At 44.9% G+C, this 24,780-nt stretch overlaps 1 protein-coding gene across 3 annotated transcripts in view; it reads right to left on the reverse strand.

Moving 5' to 3' along the window:
* The window catches only part of STAP1 (signal transducing adaptor family member 1), a 175,324-nt gene that overhangs the window by 47,195 nt on the left and 103,349 nt on the right, over positions 1 to 24,780 (reverse strand). For all 3 annotated transcript variants that reach the window (XM_069743119.1, XM_069743117.1, XM_069743118.1), the window contains exons 3-4: positions 22,462 to 22,575; positions 4,501 to 4,557 (exon numbers count right to left, since the gene is read on the reverse strand). In XM_069743119.1, the coding sequence (XP_069599220.1) occupies positions 4,501 to 4,557; positions 22,462 to 22,575 (171 nt within the window). The remainder of the gene's footprint in view (positions 1 to 4,500; positions 4,558 to 22,461; positions 22,576 to 24,780) is intronic.

Genomic DNA, 24,780 nt, shown 5'->3' on the forward strand with positions numbered 1-24,780 from the left:
CATGGGCCATATTCCTCTGCAGACAATTGTTTATTTCACATTATTTTTTTGTCGACATAGCTATATGACAGATTCTTATTTGAGGCATGAGTTGTAGTTTTGAGGAGCTGCTGGGACCATGACTGTGTGTATGTAGGGGCTTTGAGGGCCATGACAGTGTGTGTGGGGAACTGTGGGGGTCATGATGCTATGTAAAGGGGGGCTGGTGTCAACCTATTGTGTGGGGGATTGTGGGGATATCATACTGTGTGTGTGTGGTGGGGTGCTTCCTTCCGTGGACATGGTGTCTTTGGGGTGCACAATAATGCTTGGAGGGCAGTGGTGGCCATGATACTGTGTGTGGAGGTTTTGGGGTCCATGATATTGTGTGTTATAAGATGCCCTGTGAGGTGCTGGTCACGGACTAAAGATTATTGGACCAGTGTATGTAGAGCAGAGTCCACAGGTCTACAGATTGCAACTTTTTCCAATGTTTCCAATCAGTGACAGTAAGCAGAGGAAGACATGCAAGCTAGATCTTACGCACACATAAGGCCAAACCCAAGATTAGTAATCAAGGAACTCCACCATTGCCATTTCATTGTTCTTACAGCCAATAGTCCCATTATGTGGATGGGGATTATAGACCCATAGGAGCCGTCACTTTAGGGGTTCTCAAATGCAGTTCCAGGTGATGGGCTTATGGAATATACTTAATTCTTTGATTCTTTGAGCTAAAAGCAAATGTTTAAGGGGGAGGGAGGAAGAGAAGTCACATGGTTAGTCAGTCAGTTGAAAGGGTGATGTGGAAGGGAGAGGATCAAGGATGACGCCCTGGAGCACTTGGATGGATGGATGGCCTATGGAGTTTTGGAGATTTGCCAGCTGGCTGGACACACGTGTTACTGTTGAGGGATCTGTTGTCTGGATTTCAGGAACTTTCTCAACTGGAACTGTTACTGTTGAACACATGGGCTTTCATTGTGTTACATATCATTTGAAGGAGCGTGGACTGTGACTAGAGACTATACTTGCGTGAGATATGAAATCTGTGGACAAACCATAAGTTGGGAGACAGTGAGTATTGCCTGGTACGGGGGCAGTTTTGCGAGGGGATCTTGTGGACTGAGGACATTATATTTTGCCCATATACCCAGAGTTATTGTAAAACCATGGACAAAAGGAATAAAAAATAGTTGAATCGTTAACCTGCCTAGATGATTATTAAAACCCACCACCCCAGATCTTCATATGCCCTTATATAAGGCATTGCACAGGAGCAACATATGCAGACTGGGTAGCACATCAGTGGCTGCGACAGTACACATGGTGCAGGATTATACTTTATGCAAGATTCCCTTTTGATTGAACTTTAAATTAATCACTGCATTAAAAGGCAACTAGCATCAAAACAAAGTGGGGAAGTTAATCATGTCCTATGTCACTGCCACATCAGAGGCAATATCTACAATGTTATTTACTAGAGCAACTTGCTGGACTGCATGTATTATTTATACAGTTTTGATGATTGATTTGTGTCCAATAAAATCATCTTGGAGACGCAGTCTTCCTTTAGGTGTCTATAATAACTTGTAATATGGAAACAATTTTAAAACATTGTGCAGCTCTTCTGAACCCGAATATAATAAAGGAGTTGTTCATCTTTGGAGCTAAAAATCCTTTTTGCAGTTAGGCTTCATTCAAAATGTTGCACTGTTTGGCTTTAATGTGGTCTCTGAAAGAAGCTTATAAGAAGGACATATAAAAGATTCACAAATTATTCTGTTAGACCGTCTGAAATAGCTTGCTGACAGATTCTCACTTAGCTCATTTTACAGCCAGCAATGGACAGTGCAACTTAGTACTTACAGAAGACAAAGGGTGCAACACTTTTAATTAAAACCAATTTTAGGCCCCAAATGCATGCAATTAAGTTTAAAAAAAAGTCGACAACCCCTTTAACATACTTAAAAGTATTTCTGTATTTTTTCTGTTTACTGTGCAGCTGAATTTGTTCTGTCAGTGCCTATGTATTTTAAGCTGATTGTTTCTCTAATTGTAATTAGTCATAAAGTCCATAAAAATGACTGCCACCTTAACTCTTACTGAGAACTTCTGTGTCCTGATTCGTCAAGACAGGCAATTTTCATGACGGTCTTGATGAGGGGGCATGTAAGAGTTAGGTGCTACTGATTTATTAAGCTTGGGCTGGAGTAAGATTTCTGGAGTAAGGAACTTGTCATAAATTAGACAAACTATGGCATCACTCCCCAGCTGTGGTGGAGCAGGGAGAAAACGCCAACATTACGCAAAATCTTTGTGCAACTCCGGGTTGCCCAAACATTTTGTGACTTTTCAAAACAATTTTGCAGCAGAATTCTGATTAAATAGCTTTGATGCACTTTTATTGGCTGCTGACTTATTTCTCCATTGTAGTTTTTAACCTCTTTAGGACAATGCCCTTGTGATGCTTTGAAGATCTAAATCCTATTTTGTAGAACAATGGAAAATCCAGGCATTTAGGTATAAGGTGAAAGTAAAATATGCCCATATCATCACCTAATGAGGCACAACACCTACATATCAAAGTTTGGGCACGTCTGGTCAAAATTACTGATATTGTGAACAGTTAAGCACGTTGAAGATTAAATGATCTCTAAAAGGCCTAAAGTTAAAGATGACACATTTCCTTTGTATTTTAGGCAATATATTTTCCATCTTTTACAGTTTAAAAATTACAAAACGGAAAATGGACCAATGCAAAGGTATGAGCACCCTATTGAGCATCTTGCATGGTTAGTACCTAGTAGCACCCCCTCTTGCAAGAATCACAGCTTGTAGATGCTTTTTGTAGCCAGGCAAGAGTTTTTCATTTCTTGTTTAAGGAATTTTCAACCATTTTTCCTTGAAAAATTCTTCCAGTTCTGTGAGATTCCTGGGTGGTCCATGTGTAGAAGCCATCCTCATTTCAACTTCAGCTTCTTTTACAGATGTTGTTATATTTGTATCAAGAATTTGTTGAAATTTCAGTGAATCCATTCTTCCCTCTACCCGTGAAATGTCCCTCGTGCCATTTGCTGCAACACAACCCCAAAGCATGATTGATCGACCTCCATGCTTAATGGTTGGTGAGATGTTCTTTTCCTGAAATTCTGTGCCCTTTTTCTCCCTTTGATTCTTGTGGCCCCATAGTTCTATTTTAACCAAGAGTTCTATTTTTCAAGATGCATCAAGCTTGTTTAGATGTTCTTTTGCATACTTCTGACACTGAAGGTCTTTTGCAGTGAAGCAAGGGTTCTCACTTGAATCTCTAGAAAGCAAACGAGCAGCTCTCACTGAAATTGTTGGTCTTTTAGACCTTATGTTGACCTCCACTCTTCCTGTTCACTGCCATTTCTTAATTACATTTCGAACTGAGGAAAGGTCAATTTGCAAACTTTTTTTAATTTTCTTACAGCCTTCTCCTGCTTTGTGGGCCTCTGCCATTTTCATTATCAGAGTGCTAGACAGCTTCTTAGAAGAACCCATGGCTGCTGTTTATTGGCACAAGGTTAGGCTAGGTTCACATTAGCGTTTCTGTGCGCAGCATATCATCTGCATGTGCAAAAGCATGCTTACGCCTGCACATCATCTTGTGCATGATGAAAAAACCCTGCTGCGTGTGCATGTTTTTAAATGCGTTTTGGCATGCGTTTGCGTTTTTTATGCCCATGGTGGAGGCAGTGACATCATTTTCTGGACATGCGCAGTCTAAAGTTTGCATGTCCTTGAGTATCAATGTGTTCCCATAGACAGTAATGTGTTTTTTTATGCAAACATCCGCTTGCAGGCGATTGCGCAATATTTGACGCCTCAAAAATGCAACATGTTGCGTTCGCCAGACACCACTGCACACAGCGAAATGACGCATGCATATGCATCCGCGTGCAAAAACATGTCCCTGCATCCAGAATCTTAAAAGATATGTACGCATGACACATGCGGATGTATGCGGATAATACGCTGCGCACAGAAACGCTAATGTGAACCCGGCCTTAGAGAAGGTTGAGTTTTTATAAAGCTTGGAAATTTGCATCACCTAGCCTTTCCTAACAATTATTGTGAACAAGCCAAAATTACACACATTTTTTTACCTAAAATACCAAGGAATTGTGTAATCTTTAATTTTAGGCTTTTAAGAGAACATTTCATCTTAAACTTGCTTAACTCTTCACAATAACAATAATTTTGACCAGGGGTGCCCAAACTTTTACATGCAATATAGCTATAGGTTATTATTGCAAGTCTTGTTATTGGTCATTTAAAGGGTCATTTCCATTTCTGCCTTTCATGGCTGAGATTAAAATAACTGGCTCTTAGTCCTAACCACCAGAAACTGGGTTATGAAAACAGTATAACTCCCATAGAATTAACATAAAGAAATACTAAAGCAAACAACGCTGTAAGCTTAGCTCTCAAGTTGCAGAAACAGCTTAACTTGATCTGTATATGTTCCCCAGTAATATTTTATGTCTTGTATACCTGAGACACAGTCAGAATAAAGCCTTTCCACTCTTCAGCATCTTCCGCTGTTTCGGTCTGCAATATCAATCAAAACATATTAAACGTAGGACAAACATGTGGACGTTTAGATTTTATTTCTTTGAATTTGGCCAATATCTGATCACTATTTCAGAATTTGAAAATCACAGTTTTATTTAAAGGGTTTCTGTACTTTTAGAAAATGTATTTTATAGATAATGTGCTTAATAAACAATGTAGAAATCACTTTATTTGAAGCCTATGTAGTTTTACCCTGAAAAATCACTACAGTGAGATAGCTGCTACGTGTAGCTGGCCATTGTATAATCCTCTCCAGCAAGGCAATAGAAGAAAGCAGCACTCACCGCTGGCAAATTCTTCATATACGAATAACATATAATATTGGATTTGCTAGTGGTGAGTACCTGTTTTTACATTTGCATTGCTTGTAATCCTCTCCAGCAAGGCAAGAGTAGAAAGTGTTTCTCATCACACTGACAACGGCTGATGCTTACCTGTCCGGCCGGCGCGCTCCCGACGTCCCTCCTTGTACTTTTCTGCCCGACTTCTCTGGCTCCCGGCACGTCGGCGCTCCACGCATGTGCCATCTCTTCTGCCGCTCGGGTTTCTGGGAGGTTGTGACCCAGTGGCCCCGCCTCCAATATGGCAGCGCCCACCGGGTATTTCTGCTTGGCGCTTACTGGGTAAGCGAGCGCCTGTAAGTGCCTGTGTATCTTCACTGCTGCGATTCTGCTTAGTAGCTGATTCTGCATCGTTCTCAGGCCTTCTCCTGCCTTCTCACTTGCTAGTTCCAAGTGCTCCTTCCCTCCCGTGCTTGTCCCGTCCATTCCTGGCTCTATTTTTCCCTCTCTGTCTCCATACTCTCCAGTATTGCCGTCACTTACTATTTGTGCTTCTTTTTCAGCTCACCGCCTCCAGTCATCTTCTTTTCCTCAGTGCTCCTGCTAAACCATCTTGACCCAGTAGTCCCTTTGGCTCCGAAAGTTGCGGTTCCATCCTCCTTGGGCCTGCTCCTAACACTCCCTGTATAGAGGGTGCGTCCATCAGGTTTGCTCGCCCTTGGGGGCTCTGGGGTCGCGACCCAGAGGGTCCACTCTCGGGTTCACCATTCCCTCTGTCTCACTCCCGTGTAGTGTGATACTGACAAATGCTTCATATATGATGGATAACAGTAAATACTGGATTTTCTAGTGGTGAGTGCCTGTTCTTATTTTGCATTGCTGGAGAAAATTGTGTAGGGTTCTTTAAGGAGCTGAGCACCACCATGTCTGATAAAAACTTAAGAGAGTGGAATCTGTAACTAATTACCATGTGTAATAACATTGCCAGCTATACTGTTGCCTTTGAATTATCCATCTTTGGTAGTAGAAAAGGATTACAAAATGGATTACAGAAAATGAGGATGGACCTTTGTTATAGTTGAGCAATTCCATTTATGCAGTACTGCTATGGTGTCCTGTCTGATGCTGCTGAATTCCTTACCTGGCCTGGCATCCTGGGCACCCTGGCACTTACTAGGCCCTGCGGCCTCATGACATCAAGGCACAATGCATGTCATGTCATCTTGCAAGGCCTAGTGACTAGATCTCGATCATGACGTCAAGGGGTCTAGTAAGCTCAAGAGGCACTAAAGATGCCAGGCCAAGGATGCCAATGAGCGAAGAAGCTGGAAGTGGACGTTGGCTGCCACACAAGTTTGGACTGGATGTTAGACCAGGGCAGTGACAACTAAATGGCTCATCACTAATCTTCGTATCACTGCTCCTGCCCTTCCATCTGTCAAAGACATACAGCTAAAACAGACAAGTGGGATTTCAGTATATTAATTGGATAAAGATGGGTGCAATGTATGAAGGAGCATGAGAAAAAAATAAGTACCAGTACCTAGGGTTGAGCGAAACGGGTCGAACATTTTCAAAAGTCGCCGACTTTTGGCTAAGTCGGGGTTTCATGAAACCCGATCCGACCCCTGTGCGGGGTCGGCCATGCGGTACGCGACTTTCGCGCCAAAGTCGCGTTTCAATGACGCGAAAAGCGCCATTTCTCAGCCAATGAAGGTAAACGCAGAGTGTGGGCAGCGTGATGACATAGGTCCTGGTCCCCACCATCTTAGAGAAGGGCATTGCAGTGATTGGCTTGCTGTCTGCGACGTCACAGGGGCTATAAAGAGGCGTTCCCGCCGACCGCCATCTTACTGCTGCTGATCTGAGCTTAGGGAGAGGTTGCTGCCGCTTTGTCAGAAGCAGGGATAGCGTTAGGCAGGGTCCATTAACCACAAAACCGCTTGTGCTGCAGCGATTTGCACTGTCCAACACCACCCTCGGTGTGCAGGGACAGTGGAAGTTTTTTTTTTTTTTTTTTTCCCCTCAGCGCTGTAGCTCATTGGGCTGCCCTAGAAGGCTCCCTGATAGCTGCATTGCTGTGTGTACGCCGCTGTGCAAACCAACTGCTTTTTTCAAAGCACAAATCCTCTTGTTCCTTCCTTTCTGCACAGCTATCTTTTTTGTTTGTCCACACTTTTTATTTCATTTGTGCATCAGTCCACTCCTTATTGCTGCCTGCCATACCTGGCTGAGATTACTGCAGGCAGGGAGATAGTAGCTGCCTGCCATACCTGGCTGAGATTACTGCAGGCAGGGAGATAGTAATTGTAGGACATTCCCTGTTTTTTTTTTTTTTTTTTTTTTGGTGGGAGATTAAGATTGGCAATTTGGCATTTCTGCTAGAGTGCCATCCCTGTGTGTGCCATCTCTCTCACATAGTGGGCCATAGAAAGCCTTTTCATTTTTCTGTATTTTTTTTTGTGGGGTGTATAAATTCTCCCTGATAAAAATACAGTGGGAGATTAATATTGGCCTTTGGGCTTGTGTGCCAGTCCTGAGTGTGCCATCTCTCTCACAAATAGTGGGCCATAGAAAGCCTATTTATTTTTTTTTTTGGTTTTATAAATTCTCCCTGAAAAAAAGGGAGATTAATATTGGCCTCTGGGCTTGTGTGCCAGTCCTGAGCGTGCCATCTGTGCCAGCCCTGAGCGTGCCATCTCTCTCACAAATAGTGGGCCATAGAAAGCCTATTTAATTTTTTTTTTTGTTTTATCAATTTTCCCTGAAAAAAGGGAGATTAATATTGGCCTCTGGGCTTGTGTGCCAGTTGTGAGCGTGCCATCTGTGCCAGTCCTGAGCGTGCCATCTCTCTCACAAATAGTGGGCCATAGAAAGCCTATTTAAATATTTTTTTGGTTTTATAAATTCTCCCAGAAAAAAAGGGAGATTAATATTGGCCTCTGGGCTTGTGTGCCAGTCCTGAGCGTGCCATCTGTGCCAGCCAGCCCTGAGCGTGCCATCTCTCTCACAAATAGTGGGCCATAGAAAGCCTATTTAATTTTTTTTTTTGTTTTATCAATTTTCCCTGAAAAAAGGGAGATTAATATTGGCCTCTGGGCTTGTGTGCCAGTTGTGAGCGTGCCATCTGTGCCAGTCCTGAGCGTGCCATCTCTCTCACAAATAGTGGGCCATAGAAAGCCTATTTAAATATATTTTTGGTTTTATAAATTCTCCCAGAAAAAAAGGGAGATTAATATTGGCCTCTGGGCTTGTGTGCCAGTCCTGAGCGTGCCATCTGTGCCAGCCAGCCCTGAGCGTGCCATCTCTCTCACAAATAGTGGGCCATAGAAAGCCTATTTAATTTTTTTTTTTGTTTTATCAATTTTCCCTGAAAAAAGGGAGATTAATATTGGCCTCTGGGCTTGTGTGCCAGTTGTGAGCGTGCCATCTGTGCCAGTCCTGAGCGTGCCATCTCTCTCACAAATAGTGGGCCATAGAAAGCCTATTTAAATATTTTTTTGGTTTTATAAATTCTCCCAGAAAAAAAGGGAGATTAATATTGGCCTCTGGGCTTCTGTGCCAGTCCTGAGCGTGCCATCTGTGCCAGTCCTGAGCGTCCCATCTCTCTCACAAATAGTGGGCCATAGAAAGCCTATTTTATTTTTTTTTTGGGTTTTAGAAATTCTCCCTGAAAAAAGGGAGATTAATATTGGCCTCTGGGCTTGTGTGCCAGTTGTGAGCGTGCCATCTGTGCCAGTCCTGAGCGTGCCATCTCTCTCACAAATAGTGGGCCATAGAAAGCCTATTTAAATATTTTTTTGGTTTTATAAATTCTCCCAGAAAAAAAGGGAGATTAATATTGGCCTCTGGGCTTCTGTGCCAGTCCTGAGCGTGCCATCTGTGCCAGTCCTGAGCGTCCCATCTCTCTCACAAATAGTGGGCCATAGAAAGCCTATTTTATTTTTTTTTTGGGTTTCAGAAATTCTCCCTGGAAAAAAAAAGGGAGATTAATATTGCCCTTTGGGCTTGTGTGCCAGTACTAAGCGTTCCATCTCTCTCTCTCTCTCAGTCAGTGGGCCATAGAACGCATATTTTTGGTTTTATTTGTTTTCTAAATTCTCCCTGAAAAAATCATTTTATTTTATTTGGTTTCTAAATTCTTCCTGATAAAATCATATTTTTTTTATTATTTTTATTTCTAAAGTCTCCCTGAAAAAAAAAAAAAAAAAACAACCAAAAAAACAGTGGGAGATTAATATTGGCCTTTCTGCTTGTGTGCCAGTCTTGACTCCTGGGTGTGCCATCTCTCTCTCTCTCTCTCTCTCTCTCTCTCTCTCTCTCCAATTGTGGTCCATAGAAAGCCTATATTTTTTTTCCTTGATTTGGGTTCTAAAATCTACCAGAGAAAATAACTACATCAATCATTGGTAGAAAAATATTGGCCTCTGGGTTTGTGTGCCACTCCTGACTCCTGTGTGCGTCATCTCTCAGTCAGTGGGCCATAGAACGCCTATTTTTGGTTTTATTTGTTTTCTAAATTCTCCCTGAAAAAATCATTTTATTTTATTTGGTTTCTAAATTCTTCCTGATAAAATCATATTTTTTTTATTATTTTTTTTTCTAAAGTCTCCCTGAAAAAAAAAAAAAAAAACAGTGGGAGATTAATATTGGCCTTTCTGCTTGTGTGCCAGTCTTGACTCCTGGGTGCGTCATCTCTCAGTCAGTGGGCCATAGAACGCCTATTTTTGGTTTTATTTGTTTTATAAATTCTCCCTGAAAAAATCATTTTATTTTATTTGGTTTCTAAATTCTTCCTGATAAAATCATATTTTTTTTATTATTTTTTTTTCTAAAGTCTCCCTGAAAAAAAAAAAAAAAAAAACAACCAAAAAAAACAGTGGGAGATTAATATTGGCCTTTCTGCTTGTGTGCCAGTCTTGACTCCTGGGTGTGCCATCTCTCTCTCTCTCTCTCTCTCTCTCTCTCTCTCTCTCTCTCTCTCTCCAATTGTGGTCCATAGAAAGCCTATATTTTTTTTCCTTGATTTGGGTTCTAAAATCTACCAGAGAAAATAACTACATCAATCATTGGTAGAAAAATATTGGCCTCTGGGTTTGTGTGCCACTCCTGACTCCTGTGTGCGTCATCTCTCAGTCAGTGGGCCATAGAACGCCTATTTTTGTTTTTATTTGTTTTATAAATTCTCCCTGAAAAAATCATTTTATTTTATTTGGTTTCTAAATTCTTCCTGATAAAATCATATTTTTTTTATTATTTTTTTTTCTAAAGTCTCCCTGAAAAAAAAAAAAAAAAAACAGTGGGAGATTAATATTGGCCTTTCTGCTTGTGTGCCAGTCTTGACTCCTGGGTGTGCCATCTCTCTCTCTCTCTCTCTCCAATTGTGGTCCATAGAAAGCCTACATTTTTTTTCCTTGATTTGGGTTCCAAAATCTACCAGAGAAAATAACTCCATCAATCATTGGTAGAAAAATATTGGCCTCTGGGCTTGTGTGCCACTCCTGATTCCTGTGTGCGTCATCTCTCACTCAGTGGCCCATAGAAAGCATATAGTTTGTTACATTTGTTTTCTAAATTCTCCCTGCAAAAATCTATTTTTTTTTTTTGGGGGGGTTTCTAAAGTGTTCCTGAAAAAAATAAAAATAAAAAAAAAATAATAGTGTGACATTAATATTAACATTTGTGCTTCAGTGACAGTCCTGCGTGTGGGGCATCTCTCTAATTTGCAGCCACCAAAAAAAGAGTGTGTAACATTGGGCCTGATTTTCGCTGTGGTCTCACCAACCTGTAAAGGGGTAGCTAAATCATACTGAAGTTATAGCTCACCGTGTAAGTTGTGTGACTGCAACAAATAACGTTAGTTTGGTTACGTTTTTAAAACAATGAGGAAGTCTAGTGGAAGAGGTCGTGGCCGGGGGCGTTCATTGTCAGCTGGTAATGAGGGTAGTGGTAGTGGTGGAGCATCAGGTGGTCGTGGGGGAAAAAATATTGCACCTAAGTCTGGAGCTGTGGAGCCAGGTTCGTCGTCCGGCTACACAAGGCCTCGAACGCTCCCTTTTCTGGGATTAGGAAAACCGCTTTTAAAGCCGGAGCAGCAAGAGCAAGTTTTGGCTTATCTTGCTGACTCAGCCTCTAGCTCTTTTGCCTCATCTCGTGAAACTGGTAAAAGTAAAAGCAGCGCGTCGTTAGTGGATGTTCACGGTCAGGGACAAGTCACTTCCTTGTCCTCTTCAGCAAAAACAACAACAGAGAAGAATGCAGCAGGCGACACAACGGGTTACTCCATGGAGCTCTTTACACATACCGTCCCTGGCTTAGAAAGTGAAGCAGTTAACAGTCCATGCCCATTACAAATTGAATCTGACATGGAGTGCACTGACGCACAGCCACAGCCAGACTACTATGCTGGTCCTTTGACTCAGACCACAACATTGCCCTCGCAGGGTGCTGATCAAGAATCAGACCCTGATGAGACTATGTTGCCCCATCACGAACGCTATACCACCGAACGACACGGTGACACAGACGAAGTTGCGCAGGAGGTACAAGAAGAGTTATTAGATGACCCAGTTCTTGACCCCGATTGGCAGCCATTGGGGGAACAGGGTGCAGGCGGCAGCAGTTCTGAAGCAGAGGAGGAGGAGGGGCCGCAGCAGGCATCAACATCGCCACAGGTTCCATCTGCCGGGCCCGTATCTTGCCCAAAACGCGTGGCAAAGCCAAAACCTGGTGGAGGACAGCGTGGCCATCCGGTTAAAGCTCAGTCTGCAATGCCTGAAAAGGTATCCGATGCTAGAAAGAGTGCAGTCTGGCATTTTTTTAAACAACATCCAATTGATCAGCGCAAAGTCATCTGTCAAAAATGTTCTACTTCCTTAAGCAGAGGTCAGAATCTGAAAAGTCTCAATACTAGTTGCATGCATAGACATTTAACCACCATGCATTTGAAAGCTTGGACTAACTACCAAACGTCCCTTAAGGTTGTTGCACCCTCGGCCAATGAAGCTAGTCATCAACGCAACATCCCTTCCGGCAGTGTAGGACCACCATTTAGCGCACCACCTGCTGTATCTGTGCAGGTATCTTTGCCAGGCCAAAGCAGTCAGGGTCAGGGAATCACCAGTTTCGTAGTAGGAAACACTGCATCTAGGGCACCGGCGGCAACAATACCATCTCCCACCGTCTCTCAGTCTGCCATGTCCACCGGCACCCCCGCTAGTTCCACGATCTCCAGCTCTCCAGTCCAGCTCACCCTACATGAGACTATGGTTAGAAAAAGGAAATACTTAGCCTCGCATCCGCGTACACAGGGTTTGAACGCCCACATAGCTAGACTAATCTCGTTAGAGATGATGCCCTACCGGTTAGTTGAAAGCGAAGCTTTCAAAGACCTGATGGACTACGCTGTACCACGCTACGAGCTACCCAGTCGACACTTTTTTTCCAGAAAAGCCATCCCAGCCCTCCACCAGCATGTTAAAGAGCGCATCGTCCATGCACTCAGGCAATCTGTGAGCACAAAGGTGCACCTGACAACAGATGCATGGACCAGTAGGCATGGCCAGGGACGTTACGTGTCCATCACGGCACACTGGGTAAATGTGGTGGATTCAGGGTCCACAGGGGACAGCAAGTTTGGGACAGTTCTGCCTAGCCCACGGTCTAGTAAACAGTTGTCTGTAGCCGTTCGCACCCCCTCCTCCTCCTCCTCCTCGTCCTCCTGCAGAAGCAAGAGCTCGTCCACAGACCGCAGTCGCACAAACACTCCATCCGCACCTGCCACTGTTGCACACCAGGTCTCCCATTATGGGGCAGCTACTGGCATACGTCAGCAGGCTGTATTGGCTATGAAGTGTTTGGGCGACAATAGACACACCGCGGAAGTTCTGTCCGAGTTCTTGCAGCAAGAAACGCAGTCGTGGCTGGGCACTGTAGATCTTGAGGCAGGCAAGGTAGTGAGTGATAACGGAAGGAATTTCATGGCTGCCATCTCCCTTTCCCAACTGAAACACATTCCTTGCCTGGCTCACACCTTAAACCTGGTGGTGCAGTGCTTCCTGAAAAGTTATCCGGGGTTATCCGACCTGCTCCTCAAAGTGCGTGGACTTTGCGCACATATCCGCCGTTCGCCTGTACACTCCAGCCGTATGCAGACCTATCAGCGTTCTTTGAACCTTCCCCAGCATCGCCTAATCATAGACGTTGCAACAAGGTGGAACTCAACACTGCACATGCTTCAGAGACTGTGCGAACAGAGGCGGGCTGTTATGTTTTTGTGGGAGGATACACATACACGGGCAGGCAGTAGGATGGCAGACATGGAGTTGTCAGGTGTGCAGTGGTCGAAGATTCAAGACATGTGTCAAGTCCTTCAGTGTTTTGAGGAATGCACACGGCTGGTTAGTGCAGACAACGCCATAATAAGCATGAGCATCCCCCTAATGCGTCTGCTGATGCAAAGTTTGACGCACATAAAGGATCAGGCGTCTGCACCAGAGGAAGAGGAAAGCCTTGATGACAGTCAGCGATTGTCTGGTCAGGGCAGTGTACATGACGAGGTACCGGGCGAAGAGGAGGTGGAGGATGAGGAGGATGATGGGGATGAGTATATTTTTAATGAGGAAGCTTTCCCGGGGGCACGGGAAATTGGTGGCGTGGCAAGGCCGGGTTCTGGTTTTTTGAGGGACACAAGTGACGTAGATTTGCCTGCAACTGCCCCTCAACCAAGCACAACCGCAGATTTGACAACGGGAACTTTGGCCCACATGGCGGATTATGCCTTGCGTATCCTCAAAAGGGACACACGCATTACAAAAATGATGAACGATGACGATTACTGGTTGGCCTGCCTCCTTGATCCTCGCTATAAAGGCAAATTGCAAAATATTATGCCACATGAGAACTTGGAACTAATATTAGCAACAAAACAATCAACTCTTGTTGACCGTTTGCTTCTGGCATTCCCTGCACACAGCGCCCGTGATCGTTCTCACACGAGCTCCAGGGGCCAGCAGACCAGAGGTGTTAGAGGGGCAGAAATCAGAAGTGGCGTTGGACAGAGGGGTTTTCTGACCAGGTTGTGGAGTGATTTTTCTATGACCGCAGACAGGACAGGTACTGCAGCATCAATTCAAAGTGACAGGAGACAACATTTGTCCAGTATGGTTACAAACTATTTTTCATCCCTTATCGACGTTCTCCCTCAACCGTCATTCCCATTTGATTACTGGGCATCCAAATTAGACACCTGGCCAGAATTGGCAGAATATGCATTGCAGGAGCTTGCTTGCCCGGCAGCTAGTGTCCTATCAGAAAGAGTATTCAGTGCTGCAGGTTCAATACTAACAGAAAAAAGGACTCGTCTGGCTACCCAAAATGTAGATGATCTAACCTTCATTAAAATGAACCACAACTGGATTTCAAAATCTTTTGCCCCACCCTGCCCGGCTGACACCTAGCTTTCCTATGAAAAGGTCTTGCCTGTGGACTATTCTGAATGACTTTTCCAATCTCGTAATTTTCTTCACCTGATTGTCCAGCATACGACATGTTTCCACCTCACGAAATGGCCAAACTCCCCACACGGGGCCGTGCTATCGCCACTTTGCGCTTGGACCCTTGAGAGTGCTGTTTGTCTGAAGAGGTGGGTGTGGCCGCTTTTGGTCGACGGCACTGCCACTGGGTCCCTCATAGTACAATAAAGTGTCTCTGGCGGTGGTGGTGCGCACCCAACGTCAGACACACCGTTGTAATATGAGGGGCCCTGTGCCTGTACCGCCGGCCACAAGACAGTTCCCCCCCCCAGCTCAAACAGTGCTCTACCACTAGCAAAATTATCTCTCACAGCTTCACCAATGTGTAGTCTAGCCGCTGACATCCTTCAATGCCTGGCACTGACAATACCATTGTTTTGACATTTTTGTTATGTTAGGCCTTCGAAGCCTGTCTGCGGTCCCTTCTTTCTACAACTACTACACTGACCAGGCCACTGCTGGCCGTGTTACCCTGGAACCAATTTAAAAGTGCCTACAGTCAGCCCAATTTTGTTATGTTAGGCCTTCGAAGACTGTCTGCCGTCACTCCTTCCACTAGACTTCCACTGACCATACACTGCTGCCCATGTACCCCTGGAACCAATTTAAAGTGCCTACAGCCAGCCCAATTTTGTTATGTTAGGCCTTCGAAGCCTGTCTGCGGTCACTCCTTCCACTAGACTTCCACTGACCAGACCACTGCTGCCCGTGTACCCCTGGAACCAATTTAAAAGTGCCTACAGCCAGCCCAAGTTTGTTATGTTAGGCCTTGGAAGCCTGTCTGCGGTCACTCCTTCCACTAGACTTCCACTGACCAGACCACTGCTGCCCGTGTACCCCTGGAACCAATTTAAAAGTGCCTACAGCCAGCCCAAGTTTGTTATGTTAGGCCTTCTAAGCCTGTCTGCGGTCCATTCTTTCAACTACTACTACACTGACCAGGTCACTGCTGCCCGTGTACCCCTGGAACCAATTTAAAATTGCCTACAGCCAGCCCAATTTTTTTATTTTAGGCCTTCGATGCCTGTCTGCGGTCCATTCTTTCAACTACTACTACACTGACCAGGTCACTGCTGTCCGTGTACCCCTGGAACCAATTTAAAATTGCCTACAGCCATGTGTTATTATTTTAGGCCTTCGATGCCTGTCTGCGGTCACTCCTTCCACTAGGCCTCCACTGACCACACCACTGCTGTCCGTGTACCCCTGGAACCAATTTAAAATTGCCTACAGCCAGCCCAATTTTTTTATTTTAGGCCTTCGATGCCTGTCTGCGGTCCATTCTTTCAACTACTACTACACTGACCAGGTCACTGCTGTCCGTGTACCCCTGTAACCAATTTAAAATTGCCTACAGCCATGTGTTATTATTTTAGGCATTCGATGCCTGTCTGCGGTCCATTTTTTCAACTACTACTACACTGACCAGGTCACTGCTGCCCGTGTACCCCTGGAACCAATTTAAAATTGCCTACAGCCATGTGTTATTATTTTAGGCCTTCGATGCCTGTCTGCGGTCACTCCTTCCACTAGGCCTCCACTGACCACACCACTGCTGCCCGTGTACCCCTGGAACCAATTTAAAATTGCCTACAGCCAGCCCAATTTTTTTATTTTAGGCCTTCGATGCCTGTCTGCGGTCCATTCTTTCAACTACTACTACACTGACCAGGTCACTGCTGCCCGTGTACCCCTGGAACCAATTTAAAATTGCCTACAGCCATGTGTTATTATTTTAGGCCTTCGATGCCTGTCTGCGGTCACTCCTTCCACTAGGCCTCCACTGACCACACCACTGCTGTCCGTGTACCCCTGGAACCAATTTAAAATTGCCTACAGCCATGTGTTATTATTTTAGGCCTTCGATGCCTGTCTGCGGTCACTCCTTCCACTAGGCCTCCACTGACCACACCACTGCTGTCCGTGTACCCCTGGAACCAATTTAAAATTGCCTACAGCCAGCCCAATTTTTTTATTTTAGGCCTTCGATGCCTGTCTGCGGTCCATTCTTTCAACTACTACTACACTGACCAGGTCACTGCTGCCCGTGTACCCCTGGAACCAATTTAAAATTGCCTACAGCCATGTGTTATTATTTTAGGCATTCGATGCCTGTCTGCGGTCCATTTTTTCAACTACTACTACACTGACCAGGTCACTGCTGCCCGTGTACCCCTGGAACCAATTTAAAATTGCCTACAGCCATGTGTTATTATTTTAGGCCTTCGATGCATGTCTGCGGTCACTCCTTCCACTAGGCCTCCACTGACCACACCACTGCTGTCCGTGTACCCCTGGAACCAATTTAAAATTGCCTACAGCCATGTGTTATTATTTTAGGCCTTCGATGCCTGTCTGCGGTCACTCCTTCCACTAGGCCTCCACTGACCACACCACTGCTGCCCGTGTACCCCTGGAACCAATTTAAAATTGCCTACAGCCAGCCCAATTTTTTTATTTTAGGCCTTCGATGCCTGTCTGCGGTCCATTCTTTCAACTACTACTACACTGACCAGGTCACTGCTGTCCGTGTACCCCTGGAACCAATTTAAAATTGCCTACAGCCATGTGTTATTATTTTAGGCATTCGATGCCTGTCTGCGGTCCATTTTTTCAACTACTACTACACTGACCAGGTCACTGCTGCCCGTGTACCCCTGGAACCAATTTAAAATTGCCTACAGCCATGTGTTATTATTTTAGGCCTTCGATGCCTGTCTGCGGTCACTCCTTCCACTAGGCCTCCACTGACCACACCACTGCTGCCCGTGTACCCCTGGAACCAATTTAAAATTGCCTACAGCCAGCCCAATTTTTTTATTTTAGGCCTTCGATGCCTGTCTGCGGTCCATTCTTTCAACTACTACTACACTGACCAGGTCACTGCTGCCCGTGTACCCCTGGAACCAATTTAAAATTGCCTACAGCCATGTGTTATTATTTTAGGCCTTCGATGCCTGTCTGCGGTCACTCCTTCCACTAGGCCTCCACTGACCACACCACTGCTGTCCGTGTACCCCTGGAACCAATTTAAAATTGCCTACAGCCATGTGTTATTATTTTAGGCCTTCGATGCCTGTCTGCGGTCACTCCTTCCACTAGGCCTCCACTGACCACACCACTGCTGTCCGTGTACCCCTGGAACCAATTTAAAATTGCCTACAGCCAGCCCAATTTTTTTATTTTAGGCCTTCGATGCCTGTCTGCGGTCCATTCTTTCAACTACTACTACACTGACCAGGTCACTGCTGCCCGTGTACCCCTGGAACCAATTTAAAATTGCCTACAGCCATGTGTTATTATTTTAGGCATTCGATGCCTGTCTGCGGTCCATTTTTTCAACTACTACTACACTGACCAGGTCACTGCTGCCCGTGTACCCCTGGAACCAATTTAAAATTGCCTACAGCCATGTGTTATTATTTTAGGCCTTCGATGCCTGTCTGCGGTCACTCCTTCCACTAGGCCTCCACTGACCACACCACTGCTGTCCGTGTACCCCTGGAACCAATTTAAAATTGCCTACAGCCATGTGTTATTATTTTAGGCCTTCGATGCCTGTCTGCGGTCACTCCTTCCACTAGGCCTCCACTGACCACACCACTGCTGCCCGTGTACCCCTGGAACCAATTTAAAATTGCCTACAGCCAGCCCAATTTTTTTATTTTAGGCCTTCGATGCCTGTCTGCGGTCCATTCTTTCAACTACTACTACACTGACCAGGTCACTGCTGTCCGTGTACCCCTGGAACCAATTTAAAATTGCCTACAGCCATGTGTTATTATTTTAGGCCTTCGATGCCTGTCTGCGGTCACTCCTTCCACTAGGCCTCCACTGACCACACCACTGCTGTCCGTGTACCCCTGGAACCAATTTAAAATTGCCTACAGCCATGTGTTATTATTTTAGGCCTTCGATGCCTGTCTGCGGTCACTCCTTCCACTAGGCCTCCACTGACCACACCACTGCTGTCCGTGTACCCCTGGAACCAATTTAAAATTGCCTACAGCCAGCCCAATTTTTTTATTTTAGGCCTTCGATGCCTGTCTGCGGTCCATTCTTTCAACTACTACTACACTGACCAGGTCACTGCTGTCCGTGTACCCCTGGAACCAATTTAAAATTGCCTACAGCCATGTGTTATTATTTTAGGCATTCGATGCCTGTCTGCGGTCCATTTTTTCAACTACTACTACACTGACCAGGTCACTGCTGCCCGTGTACCCCTGGAACCAATTTAAAATTGCCTACAGCCATGTGTTATTATTTTAGGCCTTCGATGCCTGTCTGCGGTCACTCCTTCCACTAGGCCTCCACTGACCACACCACTGCTGCCCGTGTACCCCTGGAACCAATTTAAAATTGCCTACAGCCAGCCCAATTTTTTTATTTTAGGCCTTCGATGCCTGTCTGCGGTCCATTCTTTCAACTACTACTACACTGACCAGGTCACTGCTGCCCGTGTACCCCTGGAACCAATTTAAAATTGCCTACAGCCATGTGTTATTATTTTAGGCCTTCGATGCCTGTCTGCGGTCACTCCTTCCACTAGGCCTCCACTGACCACACCACTGCTGTCCGTGTACCCCTGGAACCAATTTAAAATTGCCTACAGCCATGTGTTATTATTTTAGGCCTTCGATGCCTGTCTGCGGTCCATTCTTTCAACTACTACTACACTGACCAGGGCACTGCTGGCCGTGTACCCCTGGAACCAACATCAGAAAATATAAAAATAAGTATTTTGCTTATAAAAAAGAAAATACTGGTGAGATATCAAATGCAGACATTTTAACATTAAAAACAAACACACAACTCTAATCTGGTACAGTACTAAAAATGGCCACCAGCTACAATTACTTTCTCCTGCAAGTAGTTAACTGAAAGTTTTTTTAAATTGAAAACACACATATGGCATCCACCGAGTGTTGTCCTGTCGCGTCTTCTTTATATTATTGCCGAGAAGATGCAAAATAATGAAAATAATAAAATCATTAATTACCAAAATAATAGAGAAAGTCAACACCACATTGCAAATAAACATTCATTCCAAATAAAGAAGCAGGGCGCGTCCGAGGGTGAGTATATACCTAATAAGAATATAATCACCCTCGGACGCGCAATGCTTATTTCCAACAGCCTTCCTTCCTAAGAATCAGCCCTTCCGTCGTGTAGAGAGACGTTGTGTTACACTCCAAGGTGTTCCCCAGGTTGCCTTTCCTGAGCTTCGATCTTCCGGCTCTCGTTTAGTAGTTCTTGGAAACTACTCTGCATTAGGCCTTCAAATTGGGTATGGGGTGTAGAGAGATGGTGTGTTCCACTCCAAGGTGTTCCCCAGGTTGCCTTTCCTGAGCTTCGATCTTCCGGCTCTCGTTTAGTAGTTGTTGGAAACTACGCTGCATTAGGCCTTCAAATTGGGTATGGGGTGTAGCGAGAGGGTGTGTTACACTCCAAGGTGTTCCCCAGGTTGCCTTTCCTGAGCTTCGATCTTCCGGCTCTCGTTTAGTAGTTCTTGGAAACTACACTGCATTAGGCCTTCAAATTGGGTATGGGGTGTAGAGAGAGGGTGTGTTACACTCCAAGGTGTTCCCCAGGTTGCCTTTCCTGAGCTTCGATATTCCGGCTCTCGTTTAGTAGTTGTCGGAAACTACGCTGCATTAGGCCTACAAATTGGGTATGGGGCGTAGAGAGAGGGTGTGTTACACTCCAAGGTGTTCCCCAGGTTGCCTTTCCTGAGCTTCGATATTCCGGCTCTCGTTTAGTAGTTGTCGGAAACTACGCTGCATTAGGCCTACAAATTGGGTATGGGGTGTAGAGAGAGGGTGTGTTACACTCCAAGGTGTTCCCCAGGTTGCCTTTCCTGAGCTTCGATCTTCATGCTCTCGTTTAGTAGTTGTCGGAAACTACGCTGCATTAGGCCTACAAATTGGGTATGGGGTGTAGAGAGAGGGTTTGTTACACTCCAAGGTGTTCCCCAGGTTGCCTTTCCTGAGCTTCGATCTTCCGGCTCTCGTTTAGTAGTTGTTGGAAACTACGCTGCATTAGGCCTTCAAATTGGGTATGGGGTGTAGCGAGAGGGTGTGTTACACTCCAAGGTGTTCCCCAGGTTGCCTTTCCTGAGCTTCGATCTTCCGGCTCTCGTTTAGTAGTTCTTGGAAACTACACTGCATTAGGCCTTCAAATTGGGTATGGGGTGTAGAGAGAGGGTGTGTTACACTCTAAGGTGTTCCCCAGGTTTCCTTGCCATTGCTTCGGTCTTCCGACTCTCGTTTAGTAGTTGTAGAAAAGTACACTGCATTAGGCCATACAAAATGGGTATGGGGTGGAGAGAGATGGTGTGTTACACTCCAAGGTGTTCCCCAGGTTGCCTTTCCTGAGCTTCTATCTTCAGGCTCTCATTAAATTGTGGTTAAATGGAACAACTGCATTTGGCATACTAGTTGGTTTGGGGCCTACTATCGGTGTCTGCCACTCCTTGCTGTTCTCCTCCACTGAACAAAGCTGTGCCGCCTGTTTACTACGGTTGCCAATTTTGAACTGCATTTCGACTACTTACTGATTTGGCCCTACTCTCTGTGTCAGCCTCTCATTCCAGTTGTCCTCCACTGCAATGCCCCCTGGTTATTCCTGTGTTACCAATTTTGAACTGCATTTAGCCCACTTTCTTCTTTGGGCCTATATCTGTGTTTCCACTTCATCGTGCCCATTGCCCAGCCAGTGATAGATGAGTCTGCTGGTACATTGACCCATAACGCAACATTCCCCGTGCACGCTACACAACAACATTGTGACCCTGCTGAAAGTCAGGTTGCTCTTCCCGCATACCATACCACCTTACACGGGGACAAAGAGGAAGGTGCAGATGAAAGTGCAGGTTCCTTCATCAGGTGGGGGGAGGAATACTAGTTGGCGACGTCACTGGCACAGGGCCTCTCATAGTACGCAAAAGTGTTGCTGCCGGTGGGAGGCGCCCCCGCCGTGCAAACACACCGCTGTACTTTGAGGGGCCCTGTGCCAGTGCCAATGCCAACGAGTGGGCCCCCCCTGCTTGCTCAGGTTCACAGCACTTGCAAAGTTGAAATACTTACCTCTCCCTGCTCCACTGCCGTGACGTGGTCCAGATTTCCTGGGCCCACTAATTACTTGAACCAGCCCTACCCCCCACAACTTTAGCCAAATGACCCCCAATTTCAAATGCCTTCCAATTATTATAAGGTAAATTACGCTTGACAAGCTTCATTAAGAAGAATGGATGGTTTTGACATTAAAATGGCCACTCTAGGTGTTTTCCTGGCCCCCACTCACTGCCGACTATGCTGCCCCATTGACTTGCATTGGGTTTCGTGTTTCGGTCGATCCCGACTTTACGTCATAATCGGCCGATTTCACTCGACCCGACTTTGGACATAGTCGGGTTTCGCAAAACCCGGCTCGACTCTAAAAAGGTCAAGGTCGCTCAACTCTACCAGTACCTATAGTGCTCATAGAATGCTGATGAAAGAGAACTGTTCACTGAAAAGAAATGAATGACTACTTGTAGAACATGATAATTTTAGGACATAATAGTCTTTTATGTGAATCTAAAGCAGTATAAACCTGTCATGGAAGTTAAGGGCAGGATGACCATGCTTTTCTACTGGTTTACTGTAAAAGGACCAGTAAGCTTCAGAGGCAGAGTAGGATTACAGCGTAAGGAGACCATTCCTACCCTAGCGCCTAATATAGGTATTTTATGTGCATCGCCATCAAATTCTATTCTGGGGGGACATGACGTAGAAAAATCATATCATCTACATTCACTACATTGTGGAACACTGGAAGGCCTGGCTATTGGCAAACAAAATAATAAAATAATAAACATCAGGTGATGATGCTAGTTACATTCTGTAGGTATGACTATAGTATAAATGTTACATAACACAGACAAGACTTTATAAAAGAAGAATAAATGTCATTGTGTTGTGACGCTGCAGAGAAATAGAAGGTTTATTCTTTAGATGAATCAGTAAACATACTTGTATTTATTTGCCAAATACAGAACGTTGCTGTTACGTAATGTTACTCACCTTTATGTACACTTCCTCATTCGAAAACTGCAGTATAACTTCTGTCCATTGTTTCTGGCTGGGATATTTGTCAGTCACCGATGACAAATACTGCAGATCTATGCTGTCAGTAAACTGTTTAAGATAAGCAATACAGTTAGGTAAGTTACATATATAAAACCCCGGCTCTTAATCTTACCGCTAGTACAAATAACAAACATATGAACCTGCTACATGTAAAGGTAGACCACAGCCAAAGGTAGTTAGGAAAATTCCGAATGGAGTAACTTGGAGTATCAACTATAACATGATATAAACCTGCTAGTGTCGGCATTACACGTATTAGCTGGACTGGTTTGCACGCAACACCCAGTCCGACAGTGATATTCTCCTGGTGAGAAAACACTGATTGTATTGAAATTACAGCGCAAAGTCTGGTGACACATCGCTGAAATCAGGGTCTCTTTCCCTACATTATGCTCTTGTAAATAGCGAACGAAAACCTGCTGACAGGCAGATCTGCCACAAGATTTCAAAATAAAACTGTATACAGTAAAACTCAGACTGGAAAAAGATGCTGAATTTACTTTAATAATCCAGAGCAGAATGGTTATATGTGCCTTCTTAATCATCTGCTCACCCAGATTAACAGTTCCTCTGTGTTCCTCCTCCCTGCTGAGATCTCATTCTGCTCAGTAGAAGCTGCTGATGAGTTAATTGATTCTATAGGTGGACTCATAAAATGGTCATGATCATAGAACAATTCTTGTGTACCTGGCAGCCACGTTAAAGCATTTCTCGTTGCCAGGACCTAATGCCAATCCTCTCTTAGACAGTCTACATTTCTCTGGGAACAGCGCCAGTTTTAGGCAAAGTGGGGCCCTAGGCAAAAGTTTAAAATGGGGCCCCAAATGCCAACATATTGCACATCACACAGAAGCATTTCTGTTGTATTTACATGTGCTGAGTTCAGGCCGCTAAACGAGTGTGATCAACAATATTGAAGTCGTTCGACGCTTGTTTCCCGGCCTCTTTACACCAACTGAGAAAGTATGATGGGAAGAGAACAATCACAATTAGATCAATCTGTCCCCATACAGTATCATGTTATCAGCTGAACATCTACAGTGTAAGGATTCCAGACTTTCCTGGTGTATATTTGCCCTGATCCAAGATGGAGTCTTGGATCGCGCCCTGTCATGGAACTTCCTGTCTGTCCTGACTATTTAAGTCTGGGTCTTGTATTCACCTGTGTGTTGTGAATTCTGCTTTTGGGTTCAGTCCAGTGGTTGTAGGTGGTAATGCAGTTGTCCCTGAGTTGCAGTCCTGGTCAGGTGTTTCTGCTGATTGCAGTTCTGACTGGGGTATTTAGGTGTGCAGGATTCATTAGTCCTTGCCAGTTGTCCATGGTTCTTGGAGGTTTTGGATCTTTGTCTGGTTCCTCCTGCCTTGCTGCCAATTCAGCAAAGATAAGTGTCTGGTTTTTGTTTCTGTGGCACACATGCTGTGTGCTTAATAATTCTGTGCTATTCATTTGTTTTCTCTTGTCCAGCTTAGACTGTGTCAGTGTTTTCTCAGTCTTGTTGGATTCTCTGGAGTTGCAGATATACGCTCCACATCTTTAATTAGATGGTGAAGTTTTTTGTATTTTCTGCTGTGGATATTTTTGGAAGGATTTTAATACTGACCGCTTAGTATTCTGTCCTATCCTTTCCTATTTTAGCTAGAGTGGCCTCTTTTGCTAAATCCTGTTTCCTGCCTGCGTGTGTCTTTTCCTCTACTACTCACAGTCAATATTTGTGGGGGGCTGCCTATCCTTTGGGGTTCTGCTCTGAGGCAAGGTAGAATTCCTATTTCCATCTATAGGGGTATTTAGTCCTCCGGCTGTGTCGAGGTGTCTAGGATTTGTTAGGCACACCCCACGGCTACTTCTAGTTGCGGTGTTAAGTTCAGGATTTGCGGTCAGTACAGTTTACACCAACTCCATAGAAAGTTCCATGCGGCTCCAAGGTCACCGGATCATAACACCTGTGCCTGACTATTTTGTGCTGCTGGCTCCTGAGCATCTGCCTGTTTGCTGGTTAATTCCAAGCTTCTTCTGCTCACTACTCGGTGGTCTGCTTCACCCCATTCAGCTACCTCTCTCCTCTGGAACTGCTGCGACGGGCTGAGCACCAGTGGAAGGATTTCCTTTGTTTACAAAACTTTTCCCAGTGTTGTGCCTCTTTGCACAACCACACCAGGTGAACAAGATTCAAGCTGTGCTTTTCTCTCCAAGAAAGAACTACTCATCTACTATGCTTAGATAGTGCTCTCCCTCTTTCTCCCCTCGTCCTATCT

Source organism: Ranitomeya imitator, chromosome 1 (assembly GCF_032444005.1).
Source record: "Ranitomeya imitator isolate aRanImi1 chromosome 1, aRanImi1.pri, whole genome shotgun sequence".
NCBI lineage: Eukaryota > Metazoa > Chordata > Amphibia > Anura > Dendrobatidae > Ranitomeya > Ranitomeya imitator.